Here is a 14,999-nt window from a genome sequence, read left to right as displayed (position 1 = left end):
TGCCTCTAATTTTCCCACTTGTTGTTTTTTTCCTCGACTTTGAGACATGCTGCTCTGATTAATCAACAGCTGCTGCAAAGCAAACATAAAATGTAATAGATCAATCAATATCACCTGCAGAGCTTAATCAGACAGAAACCAAGGCGTCTCAATCTGTGATCAACTTGGTTACTAGATGATGGTCTCAACAGTAGGCTCACTTCTTAAACTCGTGGCCTTGTGAATTAGCACCTCTGCTCCTTTTATCTGGAGCTTAACCTCTCTCATAAAAATGTGGTCATTTTTTCTGACACTCTTTATTTCAAGCAACGTGGGACGTCTCTACGATAATACATTACAAGAAACTTTGCGATGCTGATCCAAAATTGGTACTTAATAACTTGTCCCCTGTGTTTCCTTTTTTACTCTGTAAGAGGATGGGGACGTCAAATAGTGCTGACTGTTAATATTCTCCTTTCTTTTACCATTTTCCATCTGATCTCACTTTGTTTTATCATGAGTAATCAAGGATCAATATCAGGATATGAGATAGTTAGATTTGTTTTTAATTATGTTTTAAAAAGAGGGTTATTAGTTCTTATTTGGTAAATAAACACTATTAGAGAAATTAGATCGCTGACAATTCTTCTGTCAATTTTACTTACAAATATTGACTATCCTGTAAAAGGTTGGAAAATAGTTTCAAATTCCAATCACAATTTCCCAGTCTTTAAACTGCTGACCAACACTTCAAATCCAAAGGATATTCAATTTACTATGTCAAATAGAAATAATTCACATGTCCTCAGGTTTGAGAGGCTGAAACCAGAAAATGTTGTGCATTTTTCTTGATGTACAACTAAAACAACTGATGGATTATCAACTTATCAATTTGTAGATTAATTTTTTAAAGACTAATGAGACGAGTAATAATGTAATATATATATATAAATTTAATTTCCTTTCCCCCATCCTCCCCACCAGTCACATCAACGAGGACAAGAGGAAGACCGAGGGCCAGAAGCAGATCTTTGATGTGGTTTATGAAGTTGACGGCTGTCCTGTAAGTTTGTTATTGTTTGCATGTCTGTTGTTGCGTAGACCAAGTGCTACAATTTTATTCATGTCATCCCAGATGAAACTTTTATTGATTTTTAATTTCACATCTTTTTCTTACATTCCTATGCTTCCTCTTCTCTGCAGGCCAACCTGCTGTCCTCCCATCGCAGTCTGGTTTACCGAGTAGAAACAATCGCTCTGGGAGACCAGCCATGTGACCGTGGTGAACATGTCACACTCTTCCTCTTCAATGACTGTCTTGAGGTGAGAATGCACATGCACGCTACTAAACCTTTGACCATCCAGATGTGTTCTGTCTAACCATAGTCTAATCTGAGTGTTAACCTACAGCCCTGACCATACTTTGAAACAGTTACTGCAGCAATTCAGCAAGTAATATTGTGAAAGATGAATTGAGAGAGTGATTAAAAATTGAAGCAGCACAGGACGAGACATCCTGACTTTTAATCCCTCGTACAGGTCGAGCTTCAACAATGCTGGATCCTACAACACCTTCCCTACCTGTTTAACGCCCCCATCTTTCATCTCTCATACTCAGGGTCATTTTGTCAGACTTAACAAAGCTCCTGTCAGAGCCACAGACCTTATTTAATTGTTTTCACAGGCTGAGAAGTACTCTCCATGATGAGTATACTTGCCACTACACTGGTGTTTCATGAAGTAGTTCATTTTTTGAACAGTGTGTTGCCAAGCAATCTAGCAGTTTTCTCCTTTCCAATGAAGCACTTACATGTAGTCGAGTCAAAGTAAAGAACAACTGTGCTCCAGTCTCTGGAGTCAACAAAACACGTGATTTGGGTGGCTCCAGTGTGCCATTTGCATGAGGTTGCACCTTTTTCTCAAATTCTTCAGGTGACGTTTGAATCTTGAATGATGGTCGGTGGCAGCAGGATGACATTTGTAGGTTCAAAACACGATGAATTTAGATCTATATGTGTGAAATTTAGAATTTAGTGTGGTTTGACCAAGTTTTACCACATTATGTATATTTAGAAGCACAATAAGTTGTTGCATCAGCTGGAAGGCCTTTCTATTTTCACAATTTTTAACTGTCCTTTAACTAGTGATGTTAGGAAAATATCTCCCTGAATACCTCTATCTCCTGCATGTTTCTTCCTCTGTACCTTGTTTGTTAAAGGAGGCTCAGTCTGGATCTCAGCATGTTCTTAAATACATGCTGGGATTCATGTGCACAGCAGTGGTTAGGAGGGAAGGGGCCTTTTGCTGAGTAGCAAGATTAAGTATGTGATCAATTCATGTGTGTGGTCTTATCATTTGCAGACTGTGTGTGTGTGTGTGTGTGTGTGTGTGTGTGTGTGTGTGAGAGAGAGAGAATTAGCAAAGGGACAGCATAAGAACAGGGCAAGAAACAGACAGGTGGGTGGCTGCACTGATTCAGGAGCGTCAGCGATGCCTCCTAATGAGCCTCTGTGTGTGTGTGTGTTTGTGTGTGTGTGTGTGTGTGTGTGTGTGTGGTGAACAGCCAGACAGACACACATGTATTCCTGACAGCATACCATGTACTTCTATGTGTATCCTCGAATGAATGTTGTGTTTGAGTGGGTGGCCTCACTACTCCCCTTCATCATCACTAATCATTGATTAACTCTTGCATTCATATAATCACACTCACCCTCTTCACCCACACAGTCAAAGTAACAATGACCTGTGATGTAGTGTCCTATCTTATCCTCTCCCACATCTCTCTATTCCTCCCTCTCTCTCTTTCTTCCTCTATCGTCTTTCTCAGCTTCTAATTAATGTGACGTTAATGAGTTGCATCGTTTACCTCTATGAAGGCCTCATTGATTTATTGCCAAGTAACCGTTAGCAGCTCACCCCACGCACACACACTGCAAAATGCACCCACACTGAATTGCAAGGACACACAGACTTGTACACGTACAGGACGTTATTTAGAAATTGCCTTTCTTTACATTTACTTCCGAAGTTGCCATCTTATTTTGCTTTTGTGTGTGTGTGTGTTTGTGTGCAGATTGCCAGAAAGCGACACAAAGTGATCAATACGTTTAAGAGTCCGCTGGGACAGACGAGACCACCGCCCCCGCTCAAACACATTGCACTGATGCCGCTGTCCCAGATACGAAGAGTGCTGGACCTGCAGGACACAGAGGGTAACACAACAACAACAACATGCACACACTGCAAACATGATCTCATGAAGTCACTGCTTAGCACTTTCCCTGTTTCTTCCTGAACCTGCTATCTGTATTTTGCAATACACAAAGGTGGTAAAAACACCCTTTTGGAGTGTCTGTTAGAAAGAATAACATGATAAACCAAAGATAGAAGTCAAATAAAATGTTTATAGTACGGATTGCATATCTTCTGTCAGTTAGTGAAGTAAAAATGTACTTTTACTAAGCCGTCTAATTCTAAAATCCGCTTATACAGTGAAAAAACAAGCAAGAACTGAAGGTATTTTTTTTGTATATCCTTTATTTTTTTTGAGGTACAAAAACGTGAAACTACTGATAACCTCCATTGCAACAGAATACAAAGTGGTAAAGTGAGATCCAGTTCCCCTTTTATATTGAAACATTTCTGTCTTTCATACAGACAGAAAAGCTCTCTGCCTGTTGGACTGAAATGTTCCTACAGCACATATTTAGTTTACACCACGCTGTTAGTTTTGCTTTTAGAATAATATCAGTAAATGAACAGCTATTGGCACACAATGTTCTATACTTTTCTTACTGTTAACTGATCTCATGAAACAACCCAAACCAACAATGAATTGATCTTCTAACAAGTATTGTCTGTGTATCCAAAGCCTGGTGTATCTATATCTATACTATATTTATACTATACCCACACACACTGTCCTGCTGCCAGAAATACTCACTAGACCACCAAATGTGCATCATCCCCATCTGAAAATAGTTCCCAACAAACGTGCTATTTCTTCCTGTTTGGAGTAACATGAAAACCTACTAAAACTACAGTGACCAGCTGTTTTAGGAAATCGCTGAGCTTTAAAAAAAAGAAAAAGAAAAAAAAAAGCGCCTTTTGTGGGAACCATTAAGCTTTGGACTGAGTGCCATGGACAGGGTAGAGAAGTCAGAAAATATATCTTAAATGTATAGCCATCTGCTTATTTGAAGACTAGTGCTGCTATCACATTATTTTACTATGATATATGTTATGAAATCCGTTTTAATTTTTCCTAGATCCTGTTTTTCCCCCCCAAATTCCATGTTTGCGTTTTAATTTTTCTGAATTCTGTGTTTTATGATTTAAGCACATTTTGTCATCAGAGTGTCTAATCACGTGGTGGATGGATACAATGTCAACAATTTGATAAGAAAGTATTCAAAACTGAATCACACATTGAATGAAATGAATATATATCAATGAATTTGTAATGATGCAACACAACATTGCACTATTTTTTAATCAAAGAAAGTGCTTCAATACACAGGACACTCAGACGTCAGCATGAAGAAGTCAGAGTGCTATTGCTTGAAGTAATCCTTCACATTTTTGCGAGTGATCTCACTGTGTGCCATAAGAAACAATAATCACAAAATAACACTGGCAAAGCGAGGCTTATAGTGAGGGGATTTGAGCAGCGATTTGCTCATCCTCCCAAAGTCAGGGTGAAGCCACCAACCAGCTGTAGGGATGAGTGTGTTAGGATTTTATCCATACCCTTATCAGTCCGGTTCATACTCTCACTGCTTCTTTTTCATTACTAAAGAATTGGGGCTTTTTGAACAATATTTTATAAATACAGTATAAATTCAGAACAGGATTGGAAGTGATTTATATTTTAAATATAACTTAAATATTATTTCTACAGTATCAACAGTAAAGTTTACAACAGCAAAGTCACTATATAAACTCAATAATATCAATAATATAACAAATCAAAAATGTCAAAATGAATTAAAGCTGCAAGCAGCGATGATAGGGCCCTCGCACCCTTGCGCACGTCGGGGTGCAGTCGAAGGGCTTGCAGATGTGTTCAGAACATTGCATGAAGGAGTTAAATATCATTTCCTGTGTCCACTATGTGGTGCTAGAGAACACCCATTAAGTAAACCTCATGTTGCTGTATATCAACTGTAGACCACACCTTGAAAATTTCATGTGCATCAGATGATGTTTGTTATATACGGCTGACTTCCTGTTGTCAGTACATGGCGCTATGACTATGACTCAATATTGACATGTAGATGTGTTCAGGACAGGGTTCTTATCAAGCATGAGAAACTTGGTGCAGGTTGGAAAATATACATTCAAGCTACAGCAACTTCCTGCTTCATGGCGAAACGTCAGAGTTTGACACGTCGCCACGGCAAAGGCATTCAGTGAAAACTCAAGATTTTGATCAGTTTTGATCACAAACTAGTCCAGATGACACACACTGGTTTTGAAGTCGTTATGATGAATTCTGTAGGAGGAGTTTGTTAAAAAACAAGGCGTGCAAAATCGTCACTGCTAGGTGCTCGGGCCCTAATAATATTCCCATCATCAAAATAGTGAGTGAAGTTTAGAAAGAATGAAGAACACAGACATCAGTCAGTATCAGTCCTTCTGATCTGTCCTCCTCCCTCTGGGGATGAGAGGCTGGTTTGAAGAGGGGGGGGCTGCTGTCTCAGCCAGTAGCTAAGTTTACAAGACTTTGCCACAGTTTAATATTTGTGGCAAACTAAGCCAAACTGTTAGGCTGCATACAGACTGCTTTCATTTTGTTCATAACAATTCCCTACAGAGAAAGCAGTTGAAAATATCCCTTTTCTACATGTTTATGCTTGTTGAACAGGTGTTTTGATAAATTACTCTCATTGGCTTTTTACTCGCAAAGCTTTTCTTGCACTTTCAGTAACGAGCGTAGTTATCCTCAACTGGAGTAAAACTTTATCTTTCACTTCACACTCTGGTGTGTGTGTGTGTGTGTGTGTGTGTGTGTGTGTGTGTGTGTGTGTGTGTGTGTGTGTGTGTGTGTGTGTGTGTAGAAGCTGATACCTGCCCTTGGTCAAAACTCCAACACAGACAGCAGAGGACAGAAGCAGTGCATCTGTAAATGTCACCTAAATGCAGTAGAGACTCACAGTATAGGTTTTTTTTTTTGTCTGTTTATTTTTTTCTGGTCATTTGGCTTAGGTGCTGTGAAAAAAAATGCTAGGTGCTGCACCTAAATCTTATAATGGAAGGGAAAACCTTGATTTTTATAAATTGCATCCACATTTTGGCAAATTCCATGATATTTTACATTAAACAGTTGATTCCATTGTTATTATGAAATTCTGCAATTCATGGGGAACTAACTATGTCAGAAATGGTGAAAAGGGGAAATTAAATAACCAACAAGAAAATGCCAATATAGTTGGGAGTAAAAACGGTAATGAACTTTTATTCAGGTTTAAGAGTGAACGACAAAGAGGAGCTAAAAGATGTGAAGTGGAAATTATATTTTGTGATGGCCATGTCATACAGACAGTAAAGAAAAAAAAGACAAATAATTTTTATGAACAACAGGGTGAGATCTTTTTATGGCACTCATAATCAGGAGGATTAAACATCACTAAATGTTTATTGGACGAAGAGATACACTAAGTCCTGGAGTTTGTCCTGCTTAAAGACCGCTCCAGCACCCCACATTCCAGGATGCAGTATATCAAGCTAACAGGAATAAACAAAATAGTTTGGTGTTTCCTTTATTTTGTCCACCCCTGTATTTTCATATGAGAACACATTGTTTAGAGACAAAAAGTAATGATTGATTAATGATTAAAGTTGATTTGTCTTCCACCACTTCTGTCTGCTCTTGTCTTCCCATCTGTTTCTCTTCCCTTTGTCCCCATCCAACATACTTCCTCTATTATCCTCATCCTTTTCTCTCCCGTTCTATTCATCTCCATCTCTCAACTGGCCAATCCCCCTCATCCCTTCTTTCCCTCCTTCTTTTTGTTTCTCTTTATCATTTCTCCTCCCTCTCTCTGTCTATCACTGTCTGTCCTCTCTTGCCTGCTTCCTTCCCTCCAGAATGTGTGAATGCATTCGCCTTGGTCGTTCGCCCTCCGACTGAACAGGAGAACTTGTTGTTCAGCTTCCAACTGGCCGGAGAGGAAACGGTTAAAAGCGCCTGGCTGCGAACACTTTGCCGCCACGTCGCCAACACCATCTGCAAGGCTGACGCGGTGAGAAGACACACACACACACACACACACACACACAGAAAACAAAGTAGATAGTTTGACAGATCAGCAAGCGGGGGGGAAACTGTGATAGCTCTGACTTCCTCAACAGCAGTTTACACTGACTGACTGAATATATCTAACTTTTTTCAACTCTAAAACACACATTGGTCCCAGTCTCTTCACCATCCTCAAGCCCAAGGAAAAGTGCTATGATCACAAGTTTGGTGCTGTGATCAAATTTGGAATTGTAAGCCCAGAAAAATGTTCAACTATAGACATCCAAATCAAAATACATCACTGTAAAAATTAAAAAAAAAATTCCTCCCAGTAGCTGTTCTAAAACTTTTGGTCTTCTCACATGATCTTAACCAGCAAACGTTTTTGTCAACTACTGATTCCAAGGTCAAGTTGGACGCAGGGTGGATGCTGCCCAGCTTTGTTGAACAAATCTATCTATCTGAAATGAAACTCAATTCAGTGATAATGACATTTAAACATCATTTATCTCACCAAAATGCAGAGTGAGAGAAGAAACAAAAAGATAGAAAGTAAGAGGGAGGAATAGAAATTTCATATGCTTGGACAATCAAGAGAAGGGAGCCTGCATATGTACAGACAGACAGAGGTGAAACTTGAACTTGAATGAATTCAGTGTAATTCTCTGCTTTATCAGTCAAGTGTATGGAACTACACTGCAGAGTCTTCACCTTCACTGAAGGCTGAGGCGCTGGTTCAGAGCTGGACTTGTTTCAACAGTTTGCTTAGCAAGGCTTTGGTAAAGGCAATAGAGAGAGCCAATGGGGTGTGAATTAGTGGTAGGGAGGATGTAAATTTGCCCCAAACACTAACAGTGATCGACACTGTAAACTACTGTAGTAGGTAGTCTCAGTCACACTTTCAATCACTCAATTTCTTTGCATATGTATTATTTATGTCAGAGGTGGGATATGTGTGTGTGTGTGTGTGTGTGTGTGTGAGAGGTGGACTTATTTGTGTGGGGAAAATATAAATTAGGCAGTTACTGTCACTGAATCAAGGAAATAAGTAGTAACCAAACAAGTAGATTTAGTTTTTAAAACAGGCTCAGTAATGTCCTAAAACAGCTGGTTACTATAGATTTTAGCAAATGTCACTCAAACAGGAGGAAATATTGCATTTGTTGGGGACTATTTTCAGCAGCGGATGAATCTAGCAGGACGGTGTGTGTGGGACTGTCAGTGCAACAGTGTGGTTCATTGATGTGTTTTTAACAGTTGAGCTCTGTGACACAGAGGAATAAGATATATCAGATCATACTTGTTAGTAGATCAATCCACTGTGGGTTTCAATCTTTTCATGGGATTTTTTTGAGAGAATGAAAAAAAACAGATATCGTCAACCTTTTTCCTTTGATGGTTTGGGGAGTTTCTGGGAAACACACTTGTTATGGCCTGATTAAGCTTACCGGATCCCTGTAGACAGATGTATGTATTTCTCCTCCATAAAGAGCAAAATAATTACCGAGCCCACTGGAAGACATGGAGGTGAAGCTGTCTGCTGTATTTAGCAGATCAAGCAGCAGGGGGCGATGTTGGCCTCCAGTCTGTCTGCCGCCTCACAGCTGCATTCCTAATGCTGTTTTCACTGGGTCAGCGCTGCAACGTGAATACCAACGAGATAGAGCCCTACTTGTTAAAAATCCCACTGCAGAGTGAGGAGGAGAGAAATAAAGACACTGTGTGTGTGTGTGTGTGTGTGTGTGAGAGAGAGAATCCTACTTCAAAATTTATCTGCATTTATTACATTATTTGCACACTTCAGGTCATGATTTATTAAATGGAGATTAAGTCTGTGATGTTATATTTTGTTTCATAACCAGGAGGACCTGATTCAGTGTACAGACCCAGACTCACTACAGGTCAGCACCAAGGATATGGACAGCACCCTGAGCAAAGCCTCCAGGGCCATTAAAAAGACCTCTAAAAAGGTAAAAAATAAGAGAAATGTGTTTCTCATGATCAACTTCCTCAGCTGTACCATTTCCATTGTTCAAAACCACAATACTTGAAGTTTTCAAATATGCAAACTATTCTACGCAGAATTACACAGAAAGTGAATGACATTATGCACAAGACGTCTAGTGCAGATGTCCCACTTTTGATGTAATTGTATAATCATTAAACAATGAGCCAGGATTGGAATCTGCCTTAGATTTTCTTAGTTGCTCTCTCCAGCTTATCTAGAGAGGGCAGCTAAAGGATTTGAATGTTTAACTGAATATAAGCATGATACTGCCTGAAAGAATCTTTGGAACAAGCAGATAAAGAATGTGACATTGTTAAACAGCGTGAGGAAAAAAGGTTTATCTGACTTTAAAGCTGCTTGAGGAAATGTTTGAGGGAGCAGTTGAGAGCAGTGAAGGTTAAGAGGTTAAACAAAGGCTACAGGACAGACTGTTTCATCATTCTACCAATTTCTCTTTCTCTCGGTGTTAGAGTTATCTGGCCTTCCTCATTCACAGTATGGTGACTTTAAAAACAGCCATATGTGCAGAGGTCAGCTGTTATCTCTGCAAGAAATATATTTGCTCTTATTCTTTGTGCATGTGACTCCTACTTAAACAGATAATAGCATATAATAATGATGATAATAATAATAATAATAATAATAATAATAATAATAATAATAATAATAATAATAATAATACAACTGGCAGAATGTTTTACCTTTTATAAATAGCATGTCTTGTCAGATTCTGATCCTGCTCCACCTTGTGGAAGCTAAGCTAGCAATGATAGCTGTAGCTAAGAACGAGCATTTCCTAGCTGTCATGCAAAGGTGGCCCCTTTCAAATTAAAATGCCCTCTCATGTCTTCCCTCTGTCTTCATTTATCTGTTATCCCTTTTCTACTCTTTCTACTGTGATGGTGGTTGTCCGCGTTCTCCTTATGTATAATAATAATAATACTACCACGATGAGAAAACCTTCGCCAATTTACTCAGCCATAACTCAGATTACTCAAGTCACTGTATATGAGTGATTATTTCAGCCCAGATTCAAAAATAAAGTACCTGGTTAAAAATTTCTAACTTAACGAGATCAACACATGAATTTAACAACTTGAATTTTTGATAGAGCCCAGATATATCATTATATGTTTAAGATCATTTAAAAAGTGTCTCCATTACACAGTTTATCCATGAGAGAACAATAACAATAGGGCTGCCACTTTTCATTATCGATTAATCTGTCAATCAGTTGTTTGGTCTGTAAAATATTAAAAAATGGGGGAAAATGTTAATCACTGTTTCCAAAAGTCTAAGATGCAACTTCAAATATTTTGTTTTGTTTTGAACAACAGGCCAAAATTCAAAGGTTTTAAGGTTGTTGTCATGGAGGATAAAAGAAACCAGAAAATATTCACATTTAAGAAGCTGGAATCAGAGAATTTGGACTTTTTTTCATTTTAAAAAAAATGACTCAAAAGGATGAATTGTTTTTTAAAATAGTTGGCAATCAATTTAATAGTTGGTAACTAATCAATTAATCATTGCAGCTCTAACTGACACGTCTATGTCCTGCTTATTTAATATCTTTTTACTAAACTAAATTTAAAATAAAATAAACAATGTTTATTCTTCTTGTACAATTGTGATCAGATTGTAAAATATTCTCAAATATCTATAATGGTATTGGCCTTGGTTAATACTAGTTAATAAATAATACAGAATATGACATAAGTTAAAGACAATATATTGGCATTACCAAACTGATAACAATATACACTCAGTTATGACTTAATCAGGTACAACTTGAAAAAACCTAATGTAGTCTAATCCAACAGCCCTGCAATAAATCAAACCTTCATGAAGGTTAAAATGTTCAGTTTTTGTTCGGCCTTCATTCTGTTTACTTTGTAAGCTGTAGGTTTTGGTGTGTTTGAAATGTATTGAATTATATACTGACTGGTGTTTTTCCGCTCATTGATAACAAGGGCGTGGAGTGAAAATTAAATCACCAAAAATCCAGGATGTTGCAAAAATACCATGTGGCATTTATGACCAAGACATGCTTACAAAACAAAATTATTGATTACTAATATTCTGTGGGTATGTGTGTGTGTTTTAGGTGACAAGGGCATTTTCTTTCACTAAGACCCCGAAGCGTGTGATTCAGAGGGCCTTCTTGGCCAACAGTACTCCAGATGAGAAAAGCGAGAGGCTGAGTTGTGAAAATCGCATCGGCAGCAGCTCCACACTGGCTGTAAGTCTCTCTGTTTATTTGCCTGTCTGAATAAATAATCAGTCTGCCACCTGGAAGACAACATGAGCTGTACTGATGGTAGATACACACTAGGTTAAATCGTCTCATTTCTATTATGCATCTATCTGCTTGTCTCTGTCAGGACCCACCTAATACACAAACAGTTTGTAATAGCATGTAATATTATATCACTCACAGAAAAAATACTACTTGCATCATGAATATTACCTTTAATGATCAAGATAAGTTTCCAAAATTTCAAATGTGTCTACTTTGTCCCCTTTATATGAGCAGAATAAGGCAGTTCATATTGGGTGGGTGTTGACTGTCTCTGTGGCATACCTCATTTCTTTTCTATTTTCTCTATTTCTTTCTCCTTTTGCTGAGAGCCAGGCAATTGATCTCTTCATCAACCCATGATAGAACGGTTTTCAGTCAGTGTCAGTCATTTTGATCTAACTTGATTAATAATAATAATAATACATGATCCTCATATAGTGCTTTTCAAGAACTGCTAAAGTTGGACTTTGGGGTGGAGAGAAGGCTAGCAGAGGTGGATCTGGAGGCCGGTAGGAGTTGAGGCAGGATGGATTAAGACCCGGTTTTTTTAGGACTGGGGAGACAACAGTAGTTTTGAAGGCAGATGAGACAATTCCATGGGACAGTGAGGAGTTTTTAGGAAGGCAGATAATGTGGTGTTGAGGTTATTAGCGAAATCATCAGATGAGGTGGGGTCTGGTTCCAGGGAGAGAGCATTGGAGAGCAGGCCTGAGAGTCGGAGGGGATCGATGGATTTTGTGTTTTGGAAGGTTATTTCTCTGAGGAGTTGTGGACGTGGGGTTGGGGATGGAATAGTGAACTGGATGAGCTAATGATCTAACAGAGGAAATGGGGACAGATGGATGTTGAATACCAGTAGATTGACAGACCAGACTAGGTCAAGGCCTTATATGGCCTTTGACATGGGTGGGGAAGGTGATGTGCTGGGTGAGGTTGAAATTGTCGAGTTAATTGATGAATTCAGATGCAAACTGTGAGGAGAGAAATGAGGCATTTGTGAGGGGTTCAGACAGTGCAGACAGGAAAGATGGATTAGGTATGGTTGGCCAGTAAATGAAGATGACAGTCATTGAGCACATGGCTTTAAATGCTAGGAGTTCAAATGGTGAGACTGTGGGGAGGGTGATACTGTGATCCTGAAATTTTGATTGAATAAAACAGCTAGACCACCTCTGCGACAAGAGGGACGAGGTTTGCAGGTGTGGCCAAAACCAGGGGGAGATGCTTGATTGAGGGAGAAGAAATCATCGGGTTGTTGCCAAGTGTCTGTGAGCAGGAGAAAGTCAGTTGAATAGTCCAGGACTAGTTTATGTAGGATGGGAGTTTTGTTGTTCTTTTATCAATGTTCAATGAATGGGGGAACGCTGGAGAAGTCCGAGGTTATCTAGTTTGACAGTGGAGGGGGATGGTGGGAACATGTAGTTTGGATGTTGGATACCGGTTGGATATTGGGTTAGTGGAGAAATATAGATGGCTGGGGCTGCGATGAAGGTATCGGCAGTGGCGGAGGATTCCAGCAGAGCAAGCAGCATTAAGTTCATGGGGGATAACTGGTAGTTATTGTTGAGAAGCAGGAGTTCACGGAGTGAGTGATGTAGGTGAGGTGAAAAGCTGGGCTGGGGAAAAAGAAAGAAGGGAGACCAGGGTGCAGCATAAAATAAAAGGGGGAGTAAGGTTAATAAAAATAAGGGAGGGCTGAAAAGGTCCCATAGCAGCAGTTGACAAGTGGGTCAGTCGTATGATGTAGCATTAGCACAGAACACAAACAGGAATGACGTTAGCTACCCATGGTTCTGATTATTTTGTATGGTGAGGAGTGCAGCCAGGGAAGGAGATGTCCAGAAAATGTTGATCCAGTAAGTTAATATTGATAGTCCGATGAGGGATAGTGTCCAGGGAAGGGAAATATACCAGTGAGACTCGGGGACAGAACGAGCAGGGCAGCTCTGCTAGTTAGCTGGCAAGCCAGGTGGAGCTAACGTTAGCTGGTTAGCAGGGAGGCTGGGAGAGCAAGGCAGCTAGGAATGAAGGCAAGGGGACAGGGAAATGGCAACAAATCTGGGACAATGACAACAGACGTAGAGAAGACAAAATGCAAGAAAAGATGAGAATAGAAAACAGGGAAGACAGACAGAGAAGCGGCAGCCACACATGACGCCAGCAGTATTCTCACAGGACACAGGAAGTCAGCGGTAGATTAAAAAGCAGGAAAAGGGCTGCTGCTCTTAAATGTGCTGGAACTTTTTTTCTGCTCTTTTGTAGAACTATGTGTACTTTGTGTAATGGCCAGTATTTGAATGGTTCATTCCACAACAAAGTTATGTGATAGCAGAGACCAGGGGCCAGATGCGTAAAAATAGGTTTACGACTAGGTTTATAAATCTCAGTCATTGTAAAAGTGGGCACATATTCCTGTTTTCTACTCCTACAGTTAGCCATAGGTGGATATAGATTCAAGAGACTTTATTGCCATTTGCACAGGCACAAGGTACATGCACATTGGAATTTCTTGTGCAGTTCACTCAGTCAGGTTAAAAAAAAGAAACAATTTTACAATGAATAAAAACATTTAAAGAGAGTACTGTGAAGTACCATCTTGTACTGTTTATATAGATATGCCCTTAAGACCAATTTATAATTCCCATATTTGCATAGCCACAAGGGTCCACATCATATACATTTTGTCATCTTACCATGCCAGCAAGGGTTCACATGGACCATCAGCCCAAACGTTATGACTGAACAGACAAACTTGTATCAGCAAGTCAGTGTATGCAGACCCCCAGTGTAGTAAGAAAGATAAAGAGAATCCAATGGATGTCCTTTTCTATGTCCATTTTTGAGTATAACCAACCCCTCAATCAAATTTATTGTTTGTGAATTAGTTTAATTTAGTGAAGTTTCGTGCAGTTTCACAGATTATGTTGCATCAGTAAGGTTCTCCTGTAACAGTAGAGCAGCCGTGGTTATGCACAGTTGTGGCTGTTTGAGGCACCTATACTGTCATGAATTCATCAAATTTTCCTCTAAACAATAATTTGCAGTGATTTTTGTATCAATTGTTATCATCAGTCATCAAAAATCAATCAGTCAATTAATGATTTGATTTACATGCTCATATCTAAACAAATTTAACAGCTACATAATGAAGGATAGGTCCCTGGACAATTTGAGCTCAACAAGTTGTGAAATCAGTTCATAATTGTCAAAAGTATTTGTGTAATTCTTCAGGTAATTCCTAGTCAACAGTGGAAGCAGAGTGTTTTATTTTAGGGAATCCTTTTTTGCCTCTACAAATACAAATAAAGCAGGTGAGTCACGAAAATGAATACTTCATCAGTGAACAGTAGGAACTCGAATGGAGCAGCAGATACAAACTTGGCTAATAAGGACCAGGAAATGAAATATATCTTACTCTGGTGGAGGGCTGTGTTTTTATTTATCTCTTTTCCTTGTCTCTGCAAAATGAA

At 39.2% G+C, this 14,999-nt stretch overlaps 1 protein-coding gene across 6 annotated transcripts in view; it reads left to right on the top strand.

Moving 5' to 3' along the window:
• Window positions 1-14,999, top strand: part of ect2 (epithelial cell transforming 2) — a 56,820-nt gene that overhangs the window by 31,416 nt on the left and 10,405 nt on the right. For all 6 annotated transcript variants that reach the window (XM_067597961.1, XM_067597960.1, XM_067597963.1 and 3 more), the window contains 6 exons: window positions 964-1,042; window positions 1,183-1,302; window positions 3,056-3,194; window positions 7,072-7,226; window positions 9,085-9,192; window positions 11,335-11,469. In XM_067597961.1, coding sequence (XP_067454062.1) covers window positions 964-1,042; window positions 1,183-1,302; window positions 3,056-3,194; window positions 7,072-7,226; window positions 9,085-9,192; window positions 11,335-11,469 — 736 coding nt within the window. The remainder of the gene's footprint in view (window positions 1-963; window positions 1,043-1,182; window positions 1,303-3,055; window positions 3,195-7,071; window positions 7,227-9,084; window positions 9,193-11,334; window positions 11,470-14,999) is intronic.

The sequence above is a fragment of the Thunnus thynnus genome, chromosome 8 (assembly GCF_963924715.1).
Source record: "Thunnus thynnus chromosome 8, fThuThy2.1, whole genome shotgun sequence".
Taxonomy (NCBI): Eukaryota; Metazoa; Chordata; class Actinopteri; order Scombriformes; family Scombridae; genus Thunnus; species Thunnus thynnus.
Note: the sequence above shows the minus strand (reverse complement) of the source record. Positions and strands in the feature narration are given on the sequence as shown.